Below are 15,000 nucleotides of genomic sequence, written 5' to 3'. Positions count from 1 at the left end.
TGTTTTTTCATCGATGGAACAGTAAAGTTTTGTAAATAAATGTCTTTTTCCACCAATCACACGAAGCGCTGCTGTTTGAACTGAACGCATCATTACTGTGTTAATTTCAATTTCCAAGAAATATAATAATAACAATAAGAATACAATAATAATAATTATAATTATTATTATAAACTTTATGTCTGTTGCACAGTTGATGCATAAATGCAACATAAAGTGTTTTATAGAAAAATTAATGATTGTTGACATTTACAATGAAATAAGGATAAAAGCAGAAAAACAACATGGTAATAATAACAACAACAACAACAACAATAATAATAATAATAATTAAAGCTGTAAGCAGCGTTGAACGGGCAGTGGAAGGTCTTCTGTGACGGGCATGTAGATGTTTTCAGACCCGGCTGTGTTCAGACAGTGAAGAAGGAGATAAACTGTTTTGCCTGCTGCTGGAGCTGCTTTACTGGAATTTCATAGGGGGCGCTATTCATCCAGTTTACATCACTGATGGAATATTGTCATGTAGACGTGTTCAGGCCGGGACTCTTATCAAACATGTAAAGTTTGGTGCAGACTGGAGCATTTACAATAAAGTTATAACAACTTCCTCTGTCATGGTGAAACATCAAATCTCAACGGTGTGAGGATGAGAGTTTCCTGCAGGGTGAGACATGTCTGTCTCGTTCACACCTGTGTCATCTAAATTATACAAGTTTTGGGCCCATTCACTTGAATTTCAATCAGTAAACAAAACTCTTGATGAGTTTGTGTGTAAAACAAATTAATTTAATTTTCATCAAGTAAAGACTTTTAACCCACATGACCTGGTCAAAGTGTGATTGACATGTGTCCTGTCAGGTGTGTAGAGACAATAAGTAACTGATACTCATATATTTGAATGGAGAGTGTGAGTGAACCGCTAGCTGCTCGGGTCCTAATAAAGGAAAAACTGCAGTACAGAGCTACAAATTTTACTTTTGATTTTATTTTTCTGCAGCACTTTATCACTAAACTGTCACCCTCACTGCCCTCATAGGTCATCCCCACTACTGAATTATACATATAAGACCTATAATTATTGTAAAATAAATGATAATAACACCAAACTTCATACAAAGTTTGTATATAATCTACTGTATGTATATAGGCCTTTCTGCTGTATCCTACAAAAATGAGCTGCATTCAACCCCCACACCCACCCCTCCCCTTTCTTCCCTCCTATTCTCTATATTGACAGGCCGACTTCCTGTTGGGTTTAGGTCAAGGTTGTCAGTGTAGGATTTGTAGGTCTTGATGAGACGAATAATTGAGTTTTGGTTTGATCTCTCTACAACATTCCTACGGGCATGGCAGCCATATTAGTTACATAGGTGGCACTCTAGAGCACATTTTGGCACATTGGGGGTTAATTTTTATTTTATCAAATATGTGTGCCAAATTTGGTAAGTTTTTGAGCATGTTTAGGGGGTCAAATTTAGGGTTAAGTGGCGTAATAATAAAGAAAGAAGAAAGACACAAACACATGAAATACAAGAGGGCCTTCGCCCTTTGGCCTCGGGTCCTAATTAAAACATGATGTGTCGACTTTAAAATCTTTGAAAGAAAAACATGAACAAACTTCATATAAAGTTTGTATATAATGTACTGTATGTATATAGGCCTTTCTGCTGTATCCTACAAAAATGAGCTGCATTCAACCCCCACACCAGTGGCGGCTGGTGACTCAAAAAATTAGGGAGGACAGGAGGAAAACCAACATACTGCATCAAACTATTGTTTTATTGGCATATAAAACAATTTGCTTGAGTGGTGTAAAGGCTGCTTCTTTAAAGAAATTTAGCATCTAAACAAAGAAGAGCTCATTTTAGCCATGCAGTGGTTCAGATGTGTGATTTTACCAACAAAGTTAAATTCAAATTTATAGTATTGTTCTATTGTGACAACAGATTTATGTTCTCATCAAAAACAGACAACATATCACATGATTTACACGTGTTTCCTGTGTATTTTCTTAATATACAGAAATATATAAAGTAGCACAAAGCTTATAATGTGATACAGGAACAGATCAGTGCTGAAAACTAGAAAGACTGAACATTAAAAACATTCACAGATCTAAAAGTGTAGGTTCACATCAGAAAGTATTAATGCATGTATCAAATACATGACTTACACACTCTGATCTATATGTACGATATATAAAATATAGTCTACAAAGCTGACATGTTAACACTAGGGGTTCGGATCGTATCACGGATTTGAGTCACAGATCAGATCATTATTAGGATCAGCGGTTTTCTATTTATTCTGTAACACACTTACAGCCAGAAACAGCAATGAACTTTTGCCCATGGTCTTAAATGGAAACAACATTTAAGATGTCTAATGTTTAAATAAAATAAAATATAATATATGAAATATTCGATGCTCAGTTATTGCAGTATGAGGCATGAAACCTTCCTCTTTTAAACAGTGAATGAAACAGCTTCTGTCCACATCATCAAAACTTGATGATAACTTAGAAACATGAACACACGTCTCGTCCTGCAGCTTGTTGAACGAGCTGCCAAACAAACAAACAGCTAACATCAGTTAGCAGCTAGATGCTAATTAGCTTCTCAGCTGCAGCACATTAAACAGGTCAGGTTTGGTTCGATCTCTACGACATTCCTACGGGCCGTGGCGGCCATTTTAGTTACATAGGTGGCGCTAGAGAGCACATTTTGGCACTTTGGGGGTTAATTTTTACATTTTATCAAATTTTTCAGCAGACCTGATGTACGTGCCAAATTTGGTGAGTTTTTGAGCATCTTTTGGGGGTCAAATTTAGGTCTGAAGTGGTGAGATAATAAAGAACGAAAGAAAGAAGAAAGAAAGAAACACAGGAAATAAAAGAGGGTCAAATAATAACACAGCAAGATTCTTCTTTTATAAATCATCTGGTTTTAAAGCAGAAACGTCTCTGATATGTTTTTATGAATCAGTTGTGATTCTGTCCAGCAGGTGTCAGCAGAGAGCTGAGCAGACAGCCGACCAGAGGCATTCTGGGAAACTGAGTCTTCACACTGAGGATTCAACAGCACAGAATATGAATATTAATTTAGTTCATTAAACAGCAGAGGTTTGAATTATGTGTTACAATGTCAGGAGAATTAATTACTCTAATAATTCAACTTTTCTTCTTATTATTGCAACTTTATTCTTAATAAATTATAACTTTTTCTTTTAACTTCACATCATATTTCATCTTAAATTACAGCAGCAACACTGACTGTTTAGATTCCTCATAATTCATCCGAATATTTTTCATAGAAAGTCATAAATTCACAAGAAAAAAACATCATATAATGAGAATAATGCTGTAATTTTACAACAAATAATTATTGAATATTCTGTAAAAGCAATTTATTAATTTTGTTGTAATATTTTGACTTTTCTTGTTAAACAGCAGCTTTATTCTCTTATTAGTTTTTACATGTTTTACATCCCATAATATACCACATGTTGAAAATAAAGATGTAATGTTTACAAACCAAACAACCACTTTATATTTATAATATTTAGATTTTTGTGATATTGTTATAATTATAAATGTTTCCACATAATATATTGAAGAATAACTGAAACATAGAAAAAATAATAATAATATAATAATAATAAAATATTTTTATTCTTTCAATATTTTGACTCAGTGGATATTTTGGAGAAAAGGTCAAAGGTCACCAGAGTCAGAAATAATAATCTAATAAGAATAATGACACACAGCTCATCATGCAGTGAGCTAACTGCTAACATGCTAACATGCTAGTGCTAGCAAAAACAACAACAACAACAACAATAATAAAAACGATGATGATGATGAAGAGATGAAGAGCAAAAGATCAGAGAAAATATTTCATAAAACCTTCATGTCCACAAACTCTGAAACACGTTCATCTTCATCATCTTCATCATCTTCATCATCTTCATCATCACTGAGAGAAACATAATACAAGTTCATATTATTTTATTAAACACAACAGCAGTTAAACCTCATAACAAATAAACTTAATAATAATAAATATATAATATAATAAACATAAACATCAAGATCATATAAATATTTAAAAATAAGCAAAAAAAAAAATAAACAACATATTAAAAATAATTTTAAAAACTTCCTCTCAATAAAACTAATCTAAGGAGTTATTAAATGTATCAGTTGTGTCTCACCTGTCGGAGGTGTCGGAGGATCTGATTGGTCGGCTGCAGGCTGACTGGAGCCTCTTGTTGCTTAGGGACAGATCGATGTATTTTTACCCTCCATCGCTATAGAAACAAAAGCTGCTGAGCTTCTTCTTCACACCTTTAAAAATAGACGACGACATGTGACGACACATTTGTCAGAGAGCAGAGTCCGCTGTTGATCAATAACCGATCAATAACCGATCAATAACCGATCAATAACTGATCACTTATCATATGTGTCATTTATCATTTATCCATCCAACGTTTAATAAACACCTTCGTTCATCAGATGAGAAGAAACAACATTTATTAAAGAGTGAATGAAGGACAGCAGGTGATCCTGATACACAGGTAACCAAGGTAACCACGGCAGGTAACCAATCAGCATCCACATGAAACACGTCAAAGTTAAAAAGCCTTTAATATAAAAACAAACATCCAGATACATTCAGTATCAGATACTTTACTGCAGTACAAGTACATAAGTATTATGAGCTTGATGTAGTTAAAGTATTGCAGTAAAAGTACATAAGTATTATGAGCTTGATGTAGTTAAAGTATTGCAGTAAAAGTACATAAGTATTATGAGCTTGATGTAGTTAAAGTATTGCAGTAAAAGTACATAAGTATTATGAGCTTGATGTAGTTAAAGTATTGCAGTAAAAGTAGTGGTTTGGTCCCTCTGACTGATATATTATTATATATGACATCATTAGATTATTAATAGTGAAGCATCAGTGTTAGAGCAGCATGTTACTGTTGTAGCTGCTGGAGGTGGAGCTAGTTTACACTACTTTATATACAGTTAGCTAGTTTAGTCCACTGGTTCCCAACCTAGGGGTCGGGGCCCCTCCAAAGGGTCAGCAGATAAATCTGAGGGGTGGTGAGATGATTAATGGGAGAGGAAAGAAGAAAAAACAAAGTTCTGATACACAAATCTGTTTTCAGTTTTTGGACTTTTTCTCTAATCTTTGATTTTTGCTGAAATATTGGATCATTGGAACATTTATTGAAATGAAAGCATGTGAGAAGTTTAGAGGGAAAAATCACTATTTGGTGGAGCTGTTAACAACTCATAGACATGTGAAATGTGACCCCGACTACACACTGCTTTTTGTAAGACGTCAAAAGACAAAAAGGTTGGAAACCACTGGTTTCATCTTTAACAATGTGTTGTATTTTAAAAGCTTGTTATATTATCCATTGTGTCAAATCTTCATCTGAAAAGTAACTAAAGCTGTCAAATAAATGTAGTGGAGTAGAAAGTACAATATTTCCCTCTGAAATGTAGAAAGTAGCATCACATGGAAATACTCAAGTAAAGTACAAGTACCTCAAAGTACTTAAATATAGTACTTGAGTAAATGTACTCAGTTACTTTCCATCACTGGTCATAAATACTTAACTTACAGTCAGATATTGAACTTAATAACTTTATTGGTAAAAAACTGATGATCAATAAAACAACAACAAACACACAGAGAGAAAAACTCATAATGTGAAATAAAACCACGTCCTCGGGGGCATCACCTCCTCACTGAACAACCCGTCTCTATAAATGAGGCGCCAATCAGCGCGGTTGCTATGGAAACAGGGCGGTGCAGCGGAGGAGAGAGAGAAGCAGCAGCTCGTTTCCCTCTCGTCTCTCACAGAAACACATCTGACCATCAGACAGGAACACGAGTCACATCCAGGTGAGTTTTTTTTTTTTTTTACTTTGATTTTCACGCCAAAAACATCGGCTGGAAGCGCCCGCCTGCCGATGACGTCACAACGCGCGTCGGTGACATCATTAACGCCGTTTTGACAAAAAATAAATACTTTTTATGAAAACAATGAAAAGAAAAATGACTTTTTTATAAACTTTATTTTTTAAATGTATGAATGTGGATAATCAGCTGATCAGCTAAAGATCTCAGCCTCTGATTATTGATCAGTGATCAGCTGATTATCTGTGAGGATGATATGATATGAGATATGGTTCGACTGGTTTATGATCTTATTGTTGGATGTGGAGGTTTTTCATGTGACTGTGATATATTTCATCAGCAGCTTTGTTTCTTTACACGCTTCTAGTGACAATAAAAACACTTTGATCTGAACTCATGACGTCAGTCGTTGTAACAGATCTTATATATTTCAGCTCTGTGGAGTCTGAAGCATCATGTGAATCAGGTTTTACTGTCACAGCTTTTCAGTCTGGTGAAACATGTTGATATCTGTGTGTAGAGTTTTAATTAATAGGTTTAATTCTGCTGCTTGTTCCTGTTTGGCAGGTGTTTCATCTCAGCAGCAGAAGGTTCCTGATTGGCTGAAACAACTCCAGGAAGTGTAAAAAAACAAACCATTTAGCTTCGAACCATGGAGACAGAAGGAGGCGAAGACGTCCAGCAAGCGGAGAAAGTCGGTTTGAAGAGGAAGCTGACGGGTCCTCCGAGGCTGCTGCTGCTGGGGAAAACCAGGACCAGGAGCATGAAGGGGGGGGGCCGGCCCGAGACCCGGAACAAAGCGAACAGGACGGATAACGACGGAGATGGATCCTCGCCGAAACGCTCCGCCGCTGCAGCAGAGGGCGACGAACCAGCGGAAGCTCCCGACACGGAGGAAGAGGTTTCATGTGGCGATACGGCAGAGAGCTCCGGGGGGCGCTGTGAGGTCACAGGTGAGGGCGCTGACATCACAAACAGGAAAGTGAACAGACGCAGGTGGTGGAGACGATTCTCTCCGGCCGTCGTTTGTTTCACGAGGCAAACGAAGGGCGAGAAACGTGACCGGTCTGCTCCGCCAGAGGAGAACGACGCCGCGCTGCTGAACGACACTAAACACGCTAAAGAGAAGAAGACGACGTTCAGAAGGTTCCTGACGTCACAGAAGCGAGATGAGAAACCTTCACTGAGCTTCAAGAAAAAACTGCGAATGTTTCTGAGCAGACGAAGGAGGAGCCGATCGTCTCTGGGAAACATGGAGGCGAGCGAGGAGGCGCCGCGGTCCTCCATCGCTCGGGGAGACGAACCCGCCGACCTCCACGGCGACGTGACCGATCGGAGTCCAGAGGTGGTGACGGTCACTGCCGAGATGAACGTCCAGCTGTCCGAGGAGACGACGAGTCCGGACGAGTCGCCGACAGAAGAGAGACGAGTCGGTGACGTCGAGGAGGCGACGGACGCCGCCGACGAATCAGAGACCGAAGTCACAGCGAAGACAAACGAGGTTCCTGTCGATGATTTAAACGAGCTCGACGAGGTTTTCCGTGACGCCGCCGGAGTTCCGTCGGACGTCGACGACCGTCATCTCTCATCTGAGGAGGAAACCAGCGAGCAGCCGACGACCAACGGACCCGCCGCCGTCCTCCTGAACAGCAGCGTCCGGATCGAGCTGGTTCCTCCAGATGACATCACGGAGGAGGAAGAGGAAGAGGAAGAGGAAGAGGAAGAGGAAGAGGAGGAGTGTCGGGAGGGGAACCAGAACCACCACCACCTCCTCCTCCTCCTCGGCTTCCAACGCAGCGAGCGGCAGCTGCTTCAGACGGCTCGCTCCGTAGTCCGAGCCGCCATGAACGCCGCCGTGGATCAGCTGAGCAGAGAACAGCTGAGCGGCGTCCACAGAGAGCCGCAGGGCTGCCGGGATCACGCCTGAAGACACGGCGGCCAGAAGAAGATGTGATTTTAAAAAAAAAGTTAAACGGGGGAACTTTTTGTCCTGAGCTGAGACGCAACAGATCCGCCGTCATGGCAACCGGCTCCACGCAGGAGTGAATGTTTTAAAACAAGAACCCTGATTTCACCAGCTGGGATCATCACGCCGCTCCGTGTCTAGCCGGTCGCTAACACGTTAGCTTCTTCATCCTCTGATCAGCTGATTTACTGACAGAAATGAATGAACGCAGGTTTAAAGTCAGTTCAGTTATTCGTACCTGCGAGTCGCAGCTCAGGGCAAAACACGCGACGACTTTACGATTTCCTCATTTGATTCTCTTTGAATCATTTATAAATAGTTTCTGATTTATATTTAGAACTGATTTCACATCTGATTTCTACTAATTAATATTAACGAAGTCATTCTTGGTGTTTCCTGGTTTTCTTCTTCTCTTGTGCTTTCGGTTTGTTCTTGTTCAGGCTGCAGTGATGTGTTCAAATAAATATGACCTTTGACCTTTAACCCAGTCACACGTTTCCTTTATCTCATCATTCAAATCAGCATGAAGATGATATTATTATTTAAACACATGAGAATATTTACATTCACTCTTTATACTAAAATGCTTCTAAATGTAAAGTTGTTTTAATTTGAAGGTAACGAGACGATTTAAAGCAGCAGAAGAAGAAACAGAAGGAAAAATATTTGTAATAAAAGTGTTTAAAGACTCAAAGTTATTTCAGGAATCAATCAAAACGATCGTCACACTCACTCGTCAATCAACTTCATTAACGGCTGAAGCGGTCTGATGACATCACGCAGCTGTCAATCAACATGGAGACGCCTTTAACATTTATAACAAATCAATAATATAATACTGTTATAACCATGTGGACGATATCACATTCAACTTTTATCTTTATTTTTTATTTTTATTGAATTATCTGTCTTTACTGTTTTCTGTGTAACATCAATGTAAACACAAATAAAATCTGTATGTTTGGATGTTTAAGATAAATAAACTTTATTGGCAGGAAGCAGATACAGAAGTCTTCAAATAAAATCATAAAGATTATAAACATTAAAACATGATTATAAATCCAGTATCGGATGAATCGAACTCTTCACATTTGTGCATTTTTATTAATAATCAATACTTTGATCCTGAACTTCAGCAGGAAACAGCTGGTGCGTCTGCGCTGCTGTTTCCATGACGACGACCTTTGATCCCTGAACAAACAGCTGCTGATGAGTTTAAAGGTCGAGACGTGTTTGTTCATCCTGCTGAAGGAATGATACGGAGGCTCAGACACGACAAACCACAGCTGACACGACTTTAACTGGTTGACAGGCTTGTTGTTGTTTGTTTTTGTTTGTTTTTGTTTGATCAGACTGTAAACAAGTCAAACAAATGATTAAATGACATCATATGAAGATAAAATGAACATTATTAACATCTTTAATCATCATTTCTTCGTGTTTCTGTTCTCAAACTGATCAGTTCAGATCAATCATCTAGTTTATTGATCGGAATATTAATTAAAATAATAACTTTTATTTATTTTCTGGATTTTTAAAGATGCTTCACTGATAAATAAACACAATCCAGACACAGAGTATTAAAACATTATAATACTTTGATGTTATGAGAATAAATGAGACAGATTGTTACTATCAATAAACCCAATAACATGATCAATAACTTTATTCTGATCACCTCCTGCAGCGTTTCTGCTCCCGTTATTTAACGTCTGACTGTTTCCTGCGGTTTCACCTCGGCGGCTGATTCTTCAGCAGGAACCTCTGAGCGCTTCGCACCGTGTTCTGAAACAAACAACGTCGACTGTTATCAGCTGATCACTTCCCTCACGATCACTAATAATCAATATATATATATATATATATATATATATATATATATATATATATATATATATATATAAGTTAACTGTACCTCCATCAGCATGGCCACCGTCATCGGCCCCACCCCTCCCGGCACAGGTGTGATGTATCCTGCTCTCTGATTGGCCGAGGCGTAGTGGACGTCCCCGACCACCCGCTTGCCGCTCGCCTTCGTCTCGTCTGTCGGAGAGGACGACGCAGAGGTCAGAGGTCAGAGGTCACAGTGAACAATAAGAGAGAGTCGTTATTGATTATTGATCAGTGCAGAACATAATTATTTTATGACGGCAGAAAGTGGAGAGAATGACATCACTATGACATCACTCATGACATCACTATGACATCACTCATGACATCACTCATGACATCACTCATGACATCACTGTGTTGGAATTAGTGCTGTAACACAATAATACTACACACTGATACTAAATACTACACTACTACTGAAACTACACACTAATACTACACACTGGTGTAGTATTAGTGTGTAGTACTAGTGTGTAGTATTAGTGTGTAGTATTAGTGTGTAGTATTAGTGTGTAGTATTATTGTGTAGTACTAGTGTGTAGTATTATTGTGTAGTATCAGCGTGTAGTACTAGTGTGTAGTATTAGTGTGTAGTATCAGCGTGTAGTACTAGTGTGTAGTATTAGTGTGTAGTATCAGTGTGTAGTACTAGTGTGTAGTATTATTGTGTACCTGGGATGTGGTTGATTCCACAGTCGATGACCACGGCTCCCTCCTTCACCCACTCTCCTCTCACCATCTCTGCTCGTCCCATCCCCACCACCAGGATATCAGCCCTGCCCACCTGCACACAGGAAACGCATCACACACAGGAAACGCATCACACACAGGAAACGCATCATCAGCCCGTTACCACCTCTAAATTCTAAACTCCTGTCTCTTTAAGGCCCCGCCTCCCGATGAGCCCACTCTGTTCTGATTGGTCAGCTTTCAGGAAGCTTCCTCCGGCTCCGGAGGCTACGTAAACAAACTATAGTAGCAGGATTTCACTTCTTCTTCTCCTTCTTTACTCCAAATGTCAACTTCTCAAATCCATCCCTACATGTTGGAGCTGATCACCTTAGCAACCACCTTAGCAACCAAGACATCAGCTCGTTGGCAAAAACGCCACAAATGAAGCATCGGAGCTGATTGAAGCCCTGACCTTTGACTTGCAGGCAGCATTTCTACACACAGTAACAGGAAACAGAAAAGGCTTGTTACCCTGATCAATATTTATTTATTACCTACATCAGAACTGTGACATCACATCCTGTTTGAGTAACATGTGAATTGGACAGAAACACTAATCTGACTGTGTCGTCACTCCTTTTTAATTCTCTTCTTTTTGTGACACAAACGTCAGTATTTTACAGCACCATGGTAACGCTGACATAATGACGTAATAATGATGTGTGATGTCACCTGCTCAGGTAGATCAGGGGTCTTTGAGTGACAGGTGGTCACGGTAGCGTGGTTCCACAGCAGCAGGTCGTGCATCGGAGCTCCGACGATTTTACTGCGACCGATCACAACCGCGTGTTTCCCCGCCACGGACACACCTGCACAGGAACAGGAAGTCACAGAGTGTGTTTGGTGTTTATATTCTTCTTCGGGACATTTTAAGTCTTTAACGGACGGTGAGAACAAAAAGACTCTACTGAGCATGTGCAGTGGAACCACGTTCAACAAATATATATGTTCCTCCTTCAGAGGAGGAGGCTTTAACCCAACAGATCGTCCCATAACCTTAAGCCCGTGGTTATTATTGTTGCCATGACGACAAAGAGAGGAAGGAGGAACCCCCACCACGTGTTTCTTTAACCTTAACAAAGTGATCATTTTAACCCAAACCATCATCTTTAAACCAGACCAGACTTTAACCACAGCGCCGCCATCATCATCAATCATCATTATTGATTAACAGTGACATGTAACAGATGACGTCATCCTGCTGATTACTGCTGATAGAGTCGTTCTGGAGTCACATGATCAAACCACAGATCTGGAGGTTATAATGTGGAGGATTTGTAGGACCTAGCGTAGCTCCTACTGCCCCGGTAGTCTGGAGGAAGTATAGCCCTGAGCAGAAACCCACCAACCAGTTCATGTTTCTGACTGGGACCAGAGCACAGAATCACATTTAAAACTGCTGGCTAAGGAGTCATATTTCTTTTATTGTTGTTGTTCTGCTTCTTTCTCTCTCAACCCAACCGGTCGAGGCAGATATCGTCCACCTAGAGTCCGGTTCTGCTGGAGGAGTTTTTCCTGCTGCTGATGGAGGAACGTCGGGTCTCTGTAGATTAAAGAGTTCAGACCTGCTCTGTGAGTCCTGAGATAACTTCTCTTGTGATTTGGTGCTTTATCAATAAAATTGACTTGACTTGTCAATAAATCTACATGAACCATGAACACACCAGTTACATTCATGTTTAATCCAACCAGGAACAGCACAGACTAGTGGCCAAACCGTGTAATTACAACCTGTTGTCCGTCACATGATGCACTCTGGCCCAAGAAGCATTTTCCCTCCCAAACACAATGATTGGAAAACAAAGAGCTGTAAAACGGTGAATAAATGTTTATTATCAGAATTTGACCATCCAACATCTGGAAAGTCTAGAAGAGTCACATGATTAGATTATTTTATCGCCAACAGGAAGTCAGCCGGCTCAGAACTCTACTGAGCATGCTCAGTATGCCTGCAGAAAGACTTGTTTTAGCTTCATGCGCCAAAGAGCAACTCTCATATGAATGAATGGGCTTCATCTCTGAACCAGTAACCAGTATACACTAACGGACTCATCCAGTACGTGTGTGTGTGTGTGTGTGTGTGTGTGTGTGTGTGACCTGTCTGTCTGATGAGCTCCATGCAGCCGTTGGGGGTGCAGGGGATGAAACAGTCGCTCAGATCACCTCGAGACAACTTCCCTGCATTAATACAACTCAGACTGCAGACACACACACACACACACACACACACACACACACACACACACGCAGACACACACACACACACACACACACACACACACACACACACACACGCAGACACACACACACACACACATGCAGACACACACACACACACACACACACATACACACGCAGACGCACACACACACACACACACACACACACACACACACACGCAGACGCACACACACACACACACACACGCAGATGCACACACACACACACACATACACACGCAGACGCACACACACACACACACACACGCAGACGCACACACACACACACACACACATACACACGCAGACGCACACACACACACACACATACACATACACACGCAGACGCACACACACACACACACACGCAGACGCACACACACACACACACACACACACACACACACGCAGACGCACACACACACACACACACACACACACACACACGCAGACGCACACACACACACACACGCACACACACACACACACACGCAGATGCACACACACACACACACACACACACACACACACACACACGCAGACGCACACACACACACACACACACACACACACACATACACACGCAGACGCACACACACACACACACACACACACGCACACACACACACACACACGCAGATGCACACACACACACACACACACAGACACACACACGCAGACGCACACACACACACACACACACACACACACACGCAGACGCACACACACACACACACACACACACACACACACACACACACATAATAATAATATTATAATTCATTGATTAGTTAAAGGTGGAATCACAGAACAGAGAAGAAGAACTTCCTCGTACTCTCACCCGTCCACGTCTTTCTCCGGAGAGACGGCGTTGGTGACCAGCTCGTTGTCGATGGGGTTGACGGAGTCGAGAGGAAGCTGGACGATCAGACCGTGGACGGACGGGTTCTCGTTGATGGACATGATGTTGTGCAGCACCTGGAGGACGAAACAGGAAACAAACAAACTGAAGGTAGAAAGAAGACATGAAGAAGAGTATAAAGAGTTTTGTGTTTTGTGTGTGTTTGTATTTATCAGCGACCTCGTCCTGCGTCGCCGTGGTCGGCAGCCTCACGTGTTTCGCATCAATTCCGATCTGCAGACGACAACATGTTAATAATATAATATAATCAACATCTGCCTGTTTGAGCTCTGATTGGTCCGACGGATGAACACATTAAAGGTGTTATTCTATATTTTTATCATCATTACATCTCGTGTCTGCGGCTCGCAGCTCATTATTATTAATAACACATAGTTATATATTTAAACTAAACTTACATGCAGGTACATCAGAGTCCAAACACCCGACACAACGACAGACAGACAGCTGAGAGCATTTATAGATCCATGTCTGCTGGTTTCAGTAACGACTGTAAATACAGTTTAATTGTGATCTAACTAACTAAACTTTAAAAAAAGGCCTCACAAATATATATAATAATTCCCTAAAACAGCTGATCACTAGTTTTTATCAAACAGGAACAAATGTTGCATTTGTTGGGACTATTTTCAGCAGCGGATGAATGAACATGGATGAGGCTCACTGACAAGATAATTCTGGTTATTTTCTATATTTGTCTTCATGTTTGGATCCAAACCAACTGATCTACTGACTGATGTACTGTGTGTGTGTATCAAAGCCTCCGTTGAGGTGAGTCACACCGCTGCCCCGGGTCACATGTTCCTTCATCATGAAGAGTTTGGTCAACGTTAGTTTCGACTAATAACATCATGTTTTCAGCCCGGTAGAGCGGTTCTGTGTCAGACAGACGCTACTGAGCATGTGCAGGAACACGGTGCTGCAGATCATCAACCTCTGACTTTGTGCTACATTAAAAATTTCTCAAAGAACTTCAGCACAAAGTCGAGAGGTTGTGATATGAAGCTGTAAATGGTTCCTGCACACCAGCAGTAGCAGGAACTACTGTCCAGAGACTGAAAACACGATGCTGTAAACTCTTCATGATGAAGGAACATGTCAAAGAATGTGACAAGCTCAATATGTTCATAACAAAGACATCGTACCTCAGAGAGGAATTTCTCAGGTGTGATTACTTAAAGTATTTAGTTGGAGATTTTCTATATTTTCCTTATTGTCAACCAACCTCTCTAGTGAAGCTGTAAACTGCACTATGTTCTTGTCCTGAGGGTTACTATCTACACCTGTTATTAGTCTCTGGAGCCGTTTCTAAACAAACTCTTCATGATGAAG

The 15,000-nt window shown here is 40.6% G+C and overlaps 2 protein-coding genes across 5 annotated transcripts in view; one reads left to right on the top strand and one right to left on the bottom strand.

Moving 5' to 3' along the window:
* Nucleotides 1-5,798: 5,798 nt before the first annotated feature.
* On the top strand, nucleotides 5,799-7,965 carry si:dkey-1h6.8 (nucleolin). The gene is made up of 2 exons (XM_044376408.1): nucleotides 5,799-5,921; nucleotides 6,504-7,965. Exon 2 carries the CDS (start codon nucleotides 6,589-6,591, stop codon nucleotides 7,861-7,863), a length of 1,275 nt encoding a protein of 424 aa, XP_044232343.1. The 5' UTR covers nucleotides 5,799-5,921; nucleotides 6,504-6,588; the 3' UTR covers nucleotides 7,864-7,965.
* A 903-nt stretch (nucleotides 7,966-8,868) lies between these two features.
* LOC122999470 (C-1-tetrahydrofolate synthase, cytoplasmic-like) overlaps nucleotides 8,869-15,000 on the bottom strand; it is an 11,180-nt gene continuing 5,048 nt past the window's right edge. For 3 of the 4 annotated variants that reach the window (XM_044376419.1, XM_044376416.1, XM_044376418.1), the window contains exons 5-12: nucleotides 13,828-13,881; nucleotides 13,588-13,724; nucleotides 12,625-12,725; nucleotides 11,200-11,336; nucleotides 10,468-10,579; nucleotides 9,818-9,945; nucleotides 9,581-9,687; nucleotides 8,869-9,147 (exon numbers count right to left, since the gene is read on the bottom strand). In XM_044376419.1, coding sequence (XP_044232354.1) covers nucleotides 9,634-9,687; nucleotides 9,818-9,945; nucleotides 10,468-10,579; nucleotides 11,200-11,336; nucleotides 12,625-12,725; nucleotides 13,588-13,724; nucleotides 13,828-13,881 — 723 coding nt within the window. In that variant the 3' untranslated portion in view covers nucleotides 8,869-9,147; nucleotides 9,581-9,633. The remainder of the gene's footprint in view (nucleotides 9,148-9,580; nucleotides 9,688-9,817; nucleotides 9,946-10,467; nucleotides 10,580-11,199; nucleotides 11,337-12,624; nucleotides 12,726-13,587; nucleotides 13,725-13,827; nucleotides 13,882-15,000) is intronic. The other variant, XM_044376417.1, reaches the window with a different exon arrangement.

Source organism: Thunnus albacares, chromosome 16 (assembly GCF_914725855.1).
Source record: "Thunnus albacares chromosome 16, fThuAlb1.1, whole genome shotgun sequence".
Taxonomy (NCBI): domain Eukaryota; kingdom Metazoa; phylum Chordata; class Actinopteri; order Scombriformes; family Scombridae; genus Thunnus; species Thunnus albacares.
This window is presented reverse-complemented; position numbering and strand designations above follow the sequence as displayed.

Bases quoted from the DNA above. Each gene is read 5' to 3' on its own strand.
- si:dkey-1h6.8 (XM_044376408.1), top strand. From the start codon at position 6,589: ATGGAGACAGAAGGAGGCGAAGACGTCCAGCAAGCGGAGAAAGTCGGT.